Genomic DNA, 15,710 nt, shown 5'->3' with positions numbered 1-15,710 from the left:
GAGGAGGAAGGAGGTGCTTTGGGTCTGCATCAGGACTGTGAACCAGTGAAGGAAGAGCTCTGTATTACTGGGTGAGCTGCACTGCTCCCACAGGCACCATGTAACAAAATTTCTTTCAGGAACGAGTCTAGAATCAGCCATCAGCTCTGGCTTTGTTTATTTTAATACTGTTTTCCAGAAGCTGTTAAGAACCTGGTTGCAATATTCTGATTTTAAGCATAACTTCGAATTTTATTCACATTCCTTTGGTTTGTCCTCCTGCTATTTACACATAGCAAGTGTATCCTCCTGCAGCTTTCAGTTTGTTAGCATAAGCAAGATGAGGTCTCCTTGTTTCCCCTTCTATAATGGAGTCTTCCATCAACCTGGAAGCCCTTCCCTGCATATGTTTGGGTTCAAGTCTTTTAAAAGCTGAATGGCCAGAACTGCATGGAATAGAGCAGTCATTCTCTTATGAAATGCATCGGTTTGAGTATTTGTCTACAACTAATGCAAGCATTAGTCATTTCCAAATGATGTGCTGAGACTAGTACACATTTTGCAGGTATCATCCCAAATGATTCTGTAATGATTGAATTTTGTTCATTCTCCTATCTACCAGATGCTTTATTCCGTCTGTATTGTGTTGCTTTCCTCTATTTCTCAGTTATATCATTCTCCCAATATTTGTACTGGTGTTGCATATTGAATAACCTTTAGTAATCTCTTCCTAGTCTAATATTAATGTTCAAAATTATGCTCCTGTATCTCTGATTTCGTCATGTCATTATCTACTTGCATGTCTTCTACTGGAGGCTTTTATCTCAGTCCTTACTAGTTGTGGCAGCTTATCAAGTGCTTTGTCAAGATTCATACATCTGACTGGAGACTTATTAGTATGGGAAGTTTTAGCTCTGGGATTTGAGCTTTTCAGTGATAAATTTCCTCCAGGAGCATGGAGTTATATTGAGTTGCTTGAGCTTTTATTTAATTTCTACCGTGAAAGTTCCTATTTTTATCATTTTGTTATCTTTTATTACCTCTTAATACCGTCATGCTTGCTGAACACTGAGTTAAAAAGTGTGTTTAAGGCACTTTCATTTTGTTCAACACTACACACGTAGTATCCCTATTTTTACTCTGCAGAAACCTTGCTTTTCTGGTTTTAGTGCTTCCAGTGTAACACTGAAGAATATAGTTAGGAAGGTGCAATTCAGTTTAACTTAAGAAAATCTTCTTTCCATGTTGGATGCACATTTTGTCCTCTCCCTTATTCCATGCTGGCTTTCTGCTTAGTTGTGGGGCTTTTGTGTGTGGTGTTCTTGTTTAGGTGTAGGGTGTGTTTTGTTTTGAAACAGTTATCTCTGGTTTTGCCTTTTAGCAGTCACCCAGGAAGGTGATAAGTTTTCTTGCTATCTTCAGGCATGTTTCCAGCTTTACCTGTGTTTATGTAGCTTCTGTGGACTTTGAGAGGCCTGAGTGGAGGTAATAAAGAGCGGTGGCTTCTGGGGCAGGAGGAGGTCATGCATTTCTCTTGAAGTCAGGAGAGTTAAAAGCTTGGTGGGTCGCTCAGACTGCCTTGGGTTTTTCCCTTCTGCAGTACCTCTAATGTCTTGTTACTGCCATTCGGTCTCGTGCCGCGTCTAGAATCTCTCCTGTTGTGGAGCAGACAACATACAGCAAATAAGTGGGGTTTCTTTCCTATTAGTTAATACGTTCCTGTGCCAACACGGCCCTTACCTGTGCAGGTCTTCCAGGCATACTGAGGTGTGTGCACCAAATGCAGGGAAGAACAATGTGCTCAGCCCTCACCCCGATGGCAGGTGGTACGAGTTCAGGTATACCATGGTGACCGTCATGCCTGTGTGCCAGTGTACTTTGTCTTCCTTACGCAACCCTCCCCGGCGCCTGCGTGCCCCTAGGCTGACTTGATCCACTTCCAAGCAGAGCGAACTTGGGTGTGCAGCAGCTTGTGTGCAGCTGGGGGCACGCAGCACCACCGTAACAGCACAACGTCAGGAACTTGCAGCTGCCGGCTTGGTACGGACCTGCAAGAGGTGTGCTGGGCATGCAAGGTGTTCATGCTGCGGGTTGGGGCATCGGGATTCTCTGCATCGCTTCCTGGTCCTGTGCAACCCCACCGAGTGACAGCATCTGTACGGTGATCTGATGGGAACTGTGATCTATGTCCCTCTCAACAAAGGGAAGACTAAAAGGTATTTCAAAAATATGTACTTCAAAAAGATCAAGGCAAAAGTATTGGCATTAAAATAGCAGTATCTTAAGTGTTGCATGCTTTTAGTGTTGGATTTCTGTTGGTTGGGCTGTTTGTGACCTAGCAAAGAGTTTTGTTTCAAATTGCTGCACGGGAGTTGGGGGAGCACTCAGGAGCTCAACACCTAAAACCATGAGCACATCTAGGTGTCCATGTAAGGTGGAAATTTGTGTGCAGAATGCATAATTGCTTGTACCTACGTATGGTAAAAGGTATAGATTAATTGGCTCTCTGTATTTACCGAGTTCTAATCAGAAGGGTGGTGAGACATCCCAGCTGCTGAAGTGGTTCCACAAAGTGATTCCAGATAGAAGGATGCGACTTGGCACCCAGGAGATGAAAGCTTCTGTCTTGTGCTCAGTGATTAAAATTACTGTTAATTTAGAAAGTGCCAAGCAATGCTGGAAAAAAAACACAACACAACACAATTCTTGCTAATAATCCAAAGGCTCAGATCCAGAATTGGAATTCAGTCAGTGGCTGCAAGGTTTCATTGAAGCATCTTGAGGGCATGGTATGGAATAGCTAAATCTAGGTTGGCTGTGCTATGTGTATGGGAAATTGAAAACTGCAAAGCCCAATATGTTTCTCTTCTTTGTTTTCTGTTCCTAGCTTTTTTTTTTTTTTTTTTTCCTGTAGTATTTATCAAAATATCAGTGAGTTTCCGTGAGCTCAGGAGCTTGATTGCATCTTGAACAGGTCTTTTGGTCTTACAGTTCTTTGGTACCAAGTCTTTGGTAGTGGCTTTGCACTCTTAGTTGATCGTAGTCCGTGCAGGCACTTCTTTCTTTCATTGGGATTAGAGAACAAAACAAATGGCATTTTGTACAGACATTATGAATAATAGCAAAGAGGAAGTTGATCATTGTAACTCTCGACCTGTTCACTAAATCACACTGGCTATGCTTCCTCAAAGCTCTTCACAGTTCTGGATGTTGACCTTAGCAGGCATTTTTAATGTAATTTTAGGGTCATATTTTAAAATGTTGTTTGCACAGTGTGTTTTGAAAAACACACGAAGCAAAGTACTGTTAGAATTTGACCAATGCTGCGACAAGAATATCCCTGGATTCTGCACTGGAAAGGATTTGAGCTCAGGTGTCCTGTTGGGCATCTTGGTATAATGGTCCCCAAATACTGCCTTGGGTGAAGGAAAACTGAAAGCTGTGCCTGCTTAGTCTGGACATTTTTGTTCTTTGCATATGACAAATCTTTTTTTCAGTATTTTTGGGTTGCTTTTTACTATATGGCATACATGGCATGAAGAGATAGGAAGGTACTGCCTAGGGCATCCAACAGCCCAGCTTTCAGACTGGCTTAAAAGCACGTCTCATACTGCCTATAAAACTTTGAGTTCCACATTCATGAATGCCTTGGTGTTCAGAAAGGCATTTAAACTGAAGAGGAGAAAAACTGCAAGTTCAATTTAATGTAATTCAGTTTTTCTAATCGGATATACTGGGCACACTGACAGCAGTGACACCCACTGCTGCAGCCTCAGCAGTTGTTTGTTTCACACTGGCGGCAATCACTTTCTGCTAGTGCTGTTCCTTGCTAGTAGTGGTGGGGAGCAGAAGGGTGCATACCAACCTAAATACTTGATTATTCCACTGCTAGGATTTTTATTTCTCTTGAATGAGATACCGATCACAACTGTTGTCTCAACTCCTTATCCTTACGGAAGGAGCATGGTGCTCTCAGATGCAGTGCAGCTTTCCTAAGCACGCTCTGCTAATGTGGTGAGTTCTGGAACTTTGCAGTTGGTAAATTTGGTAAATGCTGGTTTCTGGCAGCCCAGAGCTAATTCTGCCCCTCTGCTACGTATTCACAGAGTGGGAAGAGGTATTTGTAAATGATTCAGAGGTAATGGCAGAAGGTTGCAATGGGCACGCAATCAAGATTGCACGGACACCTTTTGATGAAACAGCCTAGTTGGCAAATGTTTTATTTTTGTGATCCCAGCCTCTTTTTGATGCAGGGGTTTCTAAGTGATTTTCTTATATATTTTTTTTTTTTGTATACTTACGCACCTCATGGTTCTAGCACTCCTGCAGGAGTCTCAAAATCTGAGCTTCAACATATTCTTATTACACAAACCACAAGAGGAGTTTTAGTAGCAGGAGACAAGATGGGCCACTGAATCCCGTGCATAGGCACTTTCTTTAAAAGTACAAGTTTTGCTGTGTCATAACAGAAGCAGATAGCGTGCTCCAACTCCATTGACAGAATAAACAAATTTTGTTTTGTTTTGGCTGACAGGCTGAGGGAGTTGGGGTTGTTCAGCCTGGAGAAGAGAAGCTCCAGGGAGACCTCCCAGCGGCCTGGAGGGGGCTGCAGGGAACCTGCGGAGGGACTCTGTCAGGGAGCCTAGGGATAGGACTAGGGGGATGGCTTTAAACTGTAAGTGGGCACATTTAGATTAGATGTAAGGAGGAAATTCTTTACTGTGAGGGTGGTGAGGCCCTGGCCCAGGCTACCCAGAGGAGCTGTGGCTGCCCCAGCCCTGGCGGTGCCCAAGGCCAGGCTGGATGGGGCTGGGGGCAGCCTGGGCCGGTGGGAGGTGTCCCTGCCTGTTGCAGGAGAGGTGGAACTGGGTGGGCTTCAAGGTCCCTTCCAACCCAAAGCATTCCGCAGTTCTGTGATTCCAGGAAAAGTTAGCTTTCACTTTTCCTTGGTTAGAAACACTTCTCCCCAGTTCCTTTTTACCCCCAGGGGAAGGGAACAGAAGTATCTGTGAGACAAGGGTGTAGCCCTTTGCTTAAGGTTGGTGTTGTATGATACGTTTATAGGCAGTGTAGTAGGATGACGTTGTGCAAACTGACAATTTTCTTTATAATGAGTGATTAAAAACATGAGCTAAAGGTTAGTTTTTCAGTAGAGAATAAGATTAAGTTGGGACAACAGAACTGTTTTGGACATTGGGAGAGCCTGAAAGTGATTTTGGAGAACTCATATTTCTGTCCTCTGCTGTCACTGGATGAAAGAAAAATATGACATGTTTTAGAAACCATTTCTTTGCTTTTCTGTTCAGTAAATGAACAGGGTATGGAAAAGAAGCATGGGGGAGCTAGAACTGTGCTGTGTGAGATGGTCTGGCAGGTAAGTTGGGTAGGAAAGGAAGACGGTGACAAAAACAGAGTTTGCAAGCCAAACAGGAGTGTTTGTGTTTTTTTTTCCCTTTCTTATGGACTGCACTTAGAATTTAGCTGGTATTTTTAATGGAGGTAACATAATCTTAATTACAGTGTATGGGCTGGGAGTATAACGATAGAGAGGCATGTAGTGTTTTCTGTGTTGTGAATCAGATCAGCCCCATCAAAGTTTCTTAAAACAAACAAACAAACCAAGACCCTAGCATGTGTGTGGCTGTTCCAAGCTGTGGAAGTGTAGCACAGGGTAGGTCAGACAAGGACTACTGCTACCCAAAAATACCTAGCAGCTGTAGTGTTTGGCTGGAATTCACAATTGGTTCTCTGTTTCAGTTGACCTCCTTTGTGTATTGCATTCTGACAATGACATTTTAAAGTTATTGCTTTTATTTTATTATTTAAATATTGCAGCTTCTTGCCTTCTAGGCTTGTTTGTCTGATATAGCTGTTTTGTCGCACTTGGAGACAGAGGTTTTCAGATGATTTTATTTGTTTCGTGATATAGAGGTCTTAAATATCTGATGCAGTAATACTTTCTTCTTGTCATGCCATATTGCTCAGCTACCTGTCACTTAACTTTACCATTTATCTTCAGCCTGTGTAACAGTCCTGGAGTCAAACTACAAACCAAAAGTGAATTTCAAAAATAACAAATTCAGGAGCAGTCACTCATTATGAACATACACCTATGAAAACTGTTGTGTAATCTTTCTCACACTAGAGGGCACTAGCATCTCATGAAATTTAAGCCCAAGCCAATTTTTGTTCTGTCTGTTACCCGTACATATTGTGTAGTCTTACTCTTTTCATGTAGCATATGCCAAAGACTTCAATTTCTTCGTGGCCTTTTCTCTGGAGAAATGAAAACTGAAAGTATCCTTGCAAGGATGCATCAAAAGTTAGTGTGTGGGATTTTCCAGTGTGCATGCACATGTTTTTATTTCCATTTGGTAGTTTGGGTAGCTTGTGGACAAAAAGGTAAATTCCACTTCTATTCTTAAATTATGATATTATTAATGTGATAATTTTGGATTAAAGCTGATGAATAGGTGTTTAAGATAAGGAATCATTGGATAACTTCTTAGAGAAGCTGTATAGTAGAGGTAACATCTGTAATATACTTCTATAAAGCTTGTTATCAAAGGAAAAGAATCATACATGAACTGTGCTGCAGGCCAAGCTTTGTTGGGGTTAATGCATGTGTTTACATGTTGATACTTGGCACATAGAGAAGAGTATAGAAAAGAATATGAAGGCCTATGCTAGCAGTAAGAAGCTGATTGCCATGGAACCTTCCGTTGTTCCTCACACATTAAGCAGGTAATTGTGGAATATGCATCTGAGGCTGCAGCACACTGAGGCCCAAACATTTTGGGAGTTATTTTTTTTTCCAATGTTGAATCTTGTTTAAAACGCTTGAACAAACTGCCTTCTGATCGACTTTTTGTTCTTGTAGGAATGATCATTCAGTTGCCTTGGAGATGATCCTTCTGCTGTAAATGTAGGGACGAGGACTAATGGTGTGGGCAGGATGGATCTAATGAACGGGCAGTCAAGCAGTGTTAATATTGCAGCTACTGCTTCAGAGGTAAGGATTGTAAAACTCAAGAGGTACTGAAAATCATAAATACTCAGTTCTTTAAATGTACCCAAAAGTAATCTTTTCTTTTAACAGGTCTGGCACAGGAAATTCATGTTTAAACGGATATATTGGTTTTATGTGCCCCAGTTTAGATGTGAATAGAGTTCTGACCTTTGTATACCAACAGAAAGCATGAACTCACATTTACAGCCTTGCCATAGCCAGTAACTGCCTTTTCTGTGCTCTTTCCATCACATCTAGACAAGGAAGCTTTTCTTTTCAAGTTTTAACAATAATAGATTTTCTTAGTGCACTAAGCTGGGCTGGCAAGGCCTGTGGGAAATGTTCTCGCCTTTGACAGGTAGCGTGTGCGTGTTGGGGCAGTCTGACAGTGATTTTTCATATTTTGAAGTTAATGTAATTTTCCATTTGCCATCTACTTATTAAGTGAGTGGGGGGGAGGTAAGTACCAGAAGGTTTTGATTTTTTTATTTTTTTTTTTTGCCAGTGAGGATCTGTTTGAGAGTCTTAGCACTGATAGAGGGCTTACAGGATCTGTTTTTTTTTTCAAAACTCTTGCAAATCACTCCCTCATTAAGTATTGTTTTCTAATGCCTTGTATTACTGGAATGATGGGAACTTAAAATCTGCCCTTAGTGTATTATGAGTAATATTTCCAGATGCACTGTTTCTCTTTAGGGTGGCATGCCTTGGCTTGTACAGATGTACAAAAAGAACCAAAGCTTTCTGCTTTGAAAGACAGTTATTTTACTGCTGATGAATATTTTCAGGTGTTTTTTTTTTTTTTTTGTCAAATTGCAAATGTGTTCTTAACACGGTAGACTTCATTTTGTCTTTTTCCCCTCTTTTATATAAAAGACAATGTTCGTGAACACTGCAAATGAGAGTGACACAAGCCACAAAGTCCTGAAAAAGGTTGCTTCCTTCAAAGAATATTTGAGCCTTGAAGATGTTAATTTCATATGTGTATTACAAATCTGTTTTAATAATAGGGCTGCATGTGTGCTATGCACTTGTGCGTGTGGATGGGAATGGAAAGTAGTCCAAACAAGGTGAAAGGAATAGTGTTGTGTGATTGAAAAGAATCAAGTATCTCCACCAATTTCTCAAGTATTGTAATTCCCTTAATATGAATTGTTGAATTGGCACTTGTTGGCACGTAACTGGAAAGGTTTCGTAGAGGAAAGCTCTCATCTTACTCAACAGGAGTCTTGACTGTTTACGTGTTGTCTGGTAAAAATTAAGTAAAATACATTTAAAAGTTGGGATTAGGAGTGTAATAAAGACGGGACATAAATCTGCTTTCAGCAGGTGTCTTTTTTTTTTTTTTTTTTTTTTTTTTTTACTAACTGGCAAATGTTTCTGAAAATGTAGTACAATGGTTACTGAAAACATGCATCTGATTTGGAGTTTTTGGTGGTGTATCCAAAGCCATTTTTTTTTTTTCAGAGAGATGGTACTGTCAGAAGAAGCTCACTAAAACCGGACATTAAATGAGCATGAATATTCTTTATCTGTTTTTGCAACGAAAATGCTGAAATATGGACAAGAGTTTAAATTTCAGCTGGCTGAACTCTCAAGGAGTTCAAATGCACTTGTAGTAATTGGGAAGCCAAAGTCAAAATAAATAGTATAGCCATAAAATACTGTTAGGTTTTCAGGAGAAGACGTTAGAACAGGAGAACTGTTTGCCAGCATTGGTGACAGCGTGCTATCTATCTCCCCTTCTGTCTTGGCATCAGCAGACTTGATGCAGGATGTTACTGGAAGCACAGTGAAAATGACTTCCACGGTGAAAACGCTCGTTTGTATGCATGTTGTGCATATGACCCATACCCGTGATCTTAAGTTTAGAACATTAGCAGTAAAATTACAAGGACTGTCAGAAAGTGCCTACATTATGTGGGTCGAAGTCTAACGTTTTCAGCTTTTCAGGAGGTGTACACCCCTGCGATACCTCCTAGCAGGCGTTAGAGTGGTTAAGGATGTATCGGTCTCCAACATAAGACTGGTTTCTGGTTTGTGTTCAGTGTGCTTTGCTGCAGTGGAGTTGGAGCTCCCAACAAGGGCATGAGCACTCCGTGCATCACTGCTCGATTTCTCTCTCTCCAAAGTCTCCAAAACCAAGTATTAGCAAATCTGATGGGGGAGCTCTGTTAGCACTTAGGTCCAGGCTATGCTGTTGCTGAAGCTTATAGATGTTACACTGTAGTTAAGGCAAGCATAGTGGCTGCTGAAGAAGTGTTAAAAGCTCATACAGTTACTGACTGTACTACTTGTGGTCCCTCATGATGCTTTTTGTTCATGTCTCATCTCATTTCTTCCTCTTAGTCAGGAGTTTGCTTTATACCAGGCTTCTGAAAGTGAGAAAAAAATAAGCAAACAAAAAATGCTTAGCTTTACAGGTCTCCACAGGAGAGCGGGGAGCAGAAAAATTGCATGCTGCATGCATATTTCTGAGTTAGATACATCTGGGGCTCAAATGTGAGATGTACATCTGGATATGACATCTCAACCTCTGTGTGAAAAAAGTGTGATGACTGAACAGAATCTGTATACCAATGGAAGTGATTATTTGTAACGCAGATGTATTGTTTTCGTATTGAACAAAGTGTTAATTTTTGAACAATATTTGTATTTTTTCAAGGAAGCAAATACCTGTATGTTCTAGATACTGATTCATGAAATAATCTAGGTTGGATCTAGTATCTCTGCCAGATTTGAGTTACTACCATTTAAAAAACAAACAAACAAACAAAACAAACAAACAAAAAACCCTAATTGTTATACTAAGCTTCTTAGATGCAAATGCATTCTTTTGGGGCAGACCTTGTCTTTTTTTCCTCATTAGTGATTTTTTCTGTAGTTCAGATTTTGATTCTTGTTGTTAACTTTTTCTCAACAAAACTGAAATTTAATTACATCCTGAAATACGTAAGGGTTGTGTATTGAGAAGTGCTTTTGAAGTCTGTTGAAATCAGATTGAGAGTCTTTGAATCAAGTGATCTTTGTTAGGAGACAATAAGTCCCGCGGATTTTTTAATGGTTAATTTGTCCAATAGAAAAAAAATGTGATGTGTGAAAAGGAATTTTGATCTTGGCAGTGTAAAAAGATGACAAAACCAAAATATCATCAGTAGTTTTGTTTGTTTTTGCAGAAGAGTAGCAGTTCTGAATCTTTGAGTGACAAAGGTTCAGCGGAACTGAAGAAGAGCTTTGATGCAGTGGTATTTGATGTTCTGAAGGTTACACCAGAAGAATATGCCGTAAGTAATTTTTGTTAGTTGCTGTGTAATTTTTTCAATTTTCCCTACCCTTCCCCATTCCTCTATGTTTCGCAACTCATTTCCACCATTCTTGGGTTTCAAAAATGTATCCTGTCCTGTACTTCATTGTCTATATTCTGGTTAATGTTGAGTAGTCTTTTGGGGCTAGGCTCTCCAGGCATTTTCATGTTACTGTGTGCAATGCAGACCAAAGATCCTTTAAATCTGTACAATACACCATAATTCTGAGATGCACATAGTAGCTGCAAGGATATACTTGATCTGAACTTGTTTTTTTTCTTCCTGGAGGTGTTTAATTTAATCCTTTTGATGGTTTGTTTATTTATGCTGATTGGTTTAATGAAGGTACAGATTCCTGTTTTTTAATACAGCCATTCCTGCATAATGCCCAGCCAGTGTCAGACACCGGCAGATGGTACAGCACATCCCAGCTGAAGTCGGTGACAATTTCTGATGACATTTAGTGGGGCTAGAAAATTTTCACTCTTGTTATTACAAAATAGTCCTGTATTAAAATAAGCAGTGGTATCATAAAAACTGTTTATAACTTCTGCCAACACTAGTAGGGAATTCAACTTTTTTTTTTTTTTTTTTTTTTTTTTTAACTTTACAGAGGAAAACTTTTATGACTGGCTTGTATATGGACTGTATAGGTGGTGTTTTTGTTGTGTTACAGAAGGCCCACATAACATTCAGTTGTGTTGCTGTTTCAACTCTTCTGCAAAACAGCACTGGTAGTAGTTTGATTGGACACCTGTTGGCTGTGAGTCAGTATTGTAGGTTCGCAGGATGAATCTCTTAGTCCATCATAGTACGGAAATATTTAAGCTCAACAGTAACAAATCAAAACTTTGTTGCTTGTACATGTTCCTACTGGGGATAAACATAGAACATCAAGCCTTCCAGTTAATGGTCTCTGGTAGTACATTGGTTGTAAGACTTCTGTTAGAAGTTATGCATGAATAGAAGAACTCACCTCTCAATCACGTCCTTCTCAGCCTTGGATCTTATCAAGGATTCTTAGTGCATTTACGATGCTTGCATTCGTCTTCAGGAGGGTGCAAAGCCCAAAACCATAGTCTGTGTGGAGCTGCTGCCATGGACTTGGACAAAATGAAAAGGTGCTTTGTTTGGCATCTCCTTTCATAGGCCTCTTGCTCTTTTAAATGATCTCTCCTTTGCAGAAACTTTTAACTTTCACGAGTATTCTAAATATTACCTGTTATAAATGCTATCCAATTTTAATATTTTTATTAAAATCTATAGTGAAATCTGGAATGTTTACTGTTTTCATATCGGGCTTCAAACTAGGTACAGTTCCATTTACAAATACAATTCTTTTATTTCAACATTTCCCATTATGATTATGCACATGTGATTGTAGTCTGGGTTTATGCAACCTGGTGTAATATTGTTGTTTTCTCAGTTTCTCCAAAAAGAAAACTATATCTTTAGTCTCAGCCTTCGGTAATATTTATTTTCAGGCCTTGTTTGCTGTAAACTGGTCTGAAATATCTTACAGCATTTTAAACAGTTGAGCAAAATTTCCAGTAGTCAGCGAACAACCCTTGGGCAAGATAATAGTTTATTTCTTTTTTAATCATGTTTCTATAAACGGCTGTACTTCCTAGTTGATATTTAGTTCTTCAGGTAAACTTACCTTATTTTTTTCACTAGCACTTGCTTAATTGCTGTCTTTTTGTGGTCATTCTTGTTGAATGTTGTGAAAATAGGTAAATTTGACAAAAACTTGAGTACCTTGGCAGAAAAACACCTTTGACTCATTGTAGTTGTTTTTTTTTTAATTGCTCATTTCCTTATTCTTCACATTCTTAGTCCTACCGTAATGGAAAAGTGTAAAATCTTCACCAGGATTTCAGTGCTGATCTGAAGACAACCAGAGTGATACAGTATGGTCAAGCTGTTCAGGACACCAGCATCAATGAGAATGCAAAACTGTGCTAGTGAGGTTTTCATTATAACAGTGGGTTTGTACCTCTCAGCTTAGACACGGATATGTTACCAGTTGCTTTTTCAAACTAGAAAAAGTTTGTAGCATAGTGAGAACTTCTGGTAAAAAGAGATGTAGTGTAGACTACTGACATCAGTGATTTACCAAAGACTGAATTCTGTAACCAGCAGTAGATGAATACAGGTTTCAAAATAATATATATTTTTTTTAAGTGGTGAACTGAAAAATAAGTTATGGATTAAGTACTTTATGTGTGAGAGACAAGATAAAAAATAAAGCTGGTGAAACAGCAGGAAAAGTAAGTTGCTGCACAAGAGTTAGACAGCTGTCTAATAAATTGCTCGATTGTTTTGGCTCGTAGGAAAAAAGAATTTCAGTGCATAGATGCCATAAAGGTGAGAGTTAACTGATACAGTCAACATCAGCATTGGGAAGTCTCATCTCGTATCTGTTGTGTTGCGTTTTGATGCAAGCATGTAACTGTGTACAGGTTGTTACAGTTATGCTGAGGACAGAAGAGCAAAAATCTGAATGGTATTTAGCTGAAAAGATACTGGAAACAGGATTTCTGCTGGTAGTTTTAGTGCCAGGCTGAGACACAAAGCTGCCTTCTCAGCTCTCGTGTTAGGGTTGTTCCTTGAAATCTTAATCTGTTCAGTCAGTTGGTGGGTGAGTAAGAGACAAGAGGGACTGGAAAAGCTATTGCTTGCTTACCAAGTCAAAGAAGTCTAACTGTAGATATCGGTGATTTTATTTTCACATTCTTGCCTTTGGCAGTCACCCACCAGGAGCATTATGCCGAAGGTGCGGTTGGTGTGCCATTTTGTGACGGCCTGTTGTTTGGACTCTGAGCAACTTTGACATGTACTCCAACCCTTCCAGGGTTCTGTCTTGCACAGTAACAGCAGTGATTATTGTAATAAACATGTAATATTGCACTTACACTGTTATGAGCAACCACGTGTTGTAAGTTCTTTGTAAAGTTAAAGGGCCGTGTTGCAGCTGGAACAGGTGAGATCTTCAGGCCTAGCTGCTGCTGTTGGAAACGAATGTATGGTCTGCTATACATGCACAGAAAAAGCAAAGCTCCTGGGAAGATGTATTGAATGCCTGCATGCTTCGTAAACCTGGGGAAAAAGAATGCCATTCAGTGAGTATAAAGCAGGATATGTTTGTTTTCTGCAAGGGATTCTACAGACAGATTTCTAGCTGTAACTAATAGAAGTCTGTCTCTAAATACCTGCTTTTAGGCTGATCACTGCTCACTTCTTTATTAAACAGCTGAAAGCCACAAAGCGACTTGGTGCCAGCATTACCCACTGGTGCCTGGCCCTGTAGATGCAACCATTCAGCGTGTTTACAGGGTAGGCAGAGCCACAGTGAATGCTGGCCATTTTTTTTGAAGGGAGATCTGTGGTTTCGAGCGTCCAGGGCACAATTTGTGGGGGAGGGATATGGTAATGGGGCAGTGGCAGCAGAAAGCGGGGCTGGTGAGACTGAAAGAAAAAAGAAAAATGCTTTGGGAACTTGAGCTCCAAATTAAGATGCTGGCGAACCTCAGGTTGAAGAAATATTTATTTTTTTGCTTTACGGTAAATTCTTGCTCTTTAGACTGCTACTGTTTAATTATTTGACTGTTTATTACTTTTTGACTCGCATTTCCATTTTATACTTCGACTTAGCCACGGCGGTGTAAATATTTGAGGTAGAATTAAGGGAAGCGCAGCTGTATAAATCCATTGCTTTTTTTTTCCCACCTAGTTATCTAAGAAGGATTCTTTATGCTTTGCCATAGTCTCTGAAAGCGTTACAAAGTAAGTTTGGTTAAGATGTATGTCTATTTCTCCTTGGGATTCCAGTTGAGCTTTGTCAAATGGATGTTGGAAGAAATATTGCTTATTTTGGAAACAATAACGTCATTTTAAAGTTGTGTAGATGAAACAAGGATTTTTTCTCAGAGGCATTCTTGTGACAGTTATCAAGACACCTATATCTGGAGAAAGAGCACGAATGTGTGTTTTGTAAATGAAGCGTGTAAAGCAAGTGCAGAAACAGGTCTCGAAGTGTGTGGTGTCCAACAACTCCTTTTTTGCCACTTCCAACAGAACAAAAATAACTTAAACTGGCCCAAGGTTCCCCATAGGAGACCTTCCTCTGTCCAACAGATCCAGCATCTCCTCCACGAGGTCCTGCGCAGCTCCTGGGGCTGGCTGTCAGTGATCTGGCAAGTTGTCCGCTGCATCTGCGAGCAGCTTGATAAAGTGATGTACTGGGCCTAGGAGCATTTGCTTTAATAACAATAAAATAAAATCTGATTGTATGTGTTCCCGTTAGCTTTATTTTACAGAAGAATATTAATAAATAAGTATTTTCCCAAGGAGAGGAAGAAGTAGCGATTTCAGTGTGTGGAAGAACTATTAGTGACAGAAGTTCTGGAGTGGACTTCGTGAGAAAACAAGTAGGGTTTCAGCACAGGAACTCCAATCCCCCAGTGTTCATCTTGGGCAGTAGAATTATTTTACTACAGATGCAGTGCTTAACAGAGGCTTAGCTATTTTTTCAGTGAGGGAAAAGTATTCTGGCAGCCCAGAGAGACAGTGCTAAGCCAAGTTGGAAGGCTTAAATATATTTCCTTCTAAAAATTCAGATTAAGGAGCAATTTATGAAGTGCTGCCTGAACCAACATGGCTTCAAGGAAAATCAGATTATGGCAATGTTCTTCAATAACCGAAATACAGACTTTTTTTTTTCATCTCAGACAGAAACTTAGTTTTTCTTTTCACAATGAGGGTTTCTGTCAAGGAGCTATGGGATGTGCAGTGTCCTTGTGGGGTAGGTACATGACTGGAGAACTTGTAGTACAGTAAGCAGCCTGGTAAAAGAGTTGATGCTTGCGAAGTCTAGGGACTAGAAAAGGGGGATTATAGTCTGGATCAAATGGGAGATTTTGTATGGGAGCATGGAGAGGAGCTTGATGCAGTGGCGTTAACTGCAACTAGAAGTTCCTAAGTTACATGGGTTTTGAAAGGAGAGTAGTCGCACGTGTTCACAGAAAAGCAAGAAGGAATTTTGAGGAATACTTTAAAATTTAATTTCATTGACGTCCATATTTGTCAAAGCAGCAGCACAACGACGAGTGGTTCTTATTCATCTGGATGCAAAGTTTATAGCGTCCTAGCCTTGCCTTAGAAGAGGGGTAAATCTCTGTATATGGACCTGAAGCTACATGGTCATTATTTTAGTATGTTGACGTAGTTAGTTGTTAGTAAGTCCAATCTCTCAACACCCAGGAGAGCTAAAATATTTTTAAACTCTGTTGTTGAAGAGTGTCCCCACGCAAGGTCTTAGCAGTGCATACAAAAACTCCTATGGTTGTGCCAGGGAGGCTGGGGGGACATTATCTTCCCTCTAACATGCCTATATCGGAATTGCAAGATTCACCATT

The 15,710-nt window shown here is 40.0% G+C and overlaps 1 protein-coding gene across 7 annotated transcripts in view; it reads left to right on the top strand.

Moving 5' to 3' along the window:
• RALGPS2 (Ral GEF with PH domain and SH3 binding motif 2) overlaps positions 1-15,710 on the top strand; it is a 139,469-nt gene that overhangs the window by 40,834 nt on the left and 82,925 nt on the right. For 5 of the 7 annotated variants that reach the window (XR_014695742.1, XM_084528650.1, XM_084528652.1 and 2 more), the window contains 2 exons: positions 6,860-6,991; positions 10,165-10,272. Coding sequence is in view for 5 of the 7 variants with exons in the window: in XM_084528650.1 (XP_084384776.1) it covers positions 6,935-6,991; positions 10,165-10,272 (165 nt within the window). In the remaining 2 variants the exon portion in view is untranslated. Of the gene's footprint in view, positions 1-1,914; positions 2,196-6,859; positions 6,992-10,164; positions 10,273-15,710 lie in introns of those variants that run through there. The other 2 variants (XR_014695743.1, XM_084528649.1) reach the window with 1 other exon arrangement.

The sequence above is a fragment of the Aythya ferina genome (assembly GCF_964211825.1).
Source record: "Aythya ferina genome assembly, chromosome: 8".
NCBI classification, from domain to species: Eukaryota; Metazoa; Chordata; class Aves; order Anseriformes; family Anatidae; genus Aythya; species Aythya ferina.
This window is presented reverse-complemented; position numbering and strand designations above follow the sequence as displayed.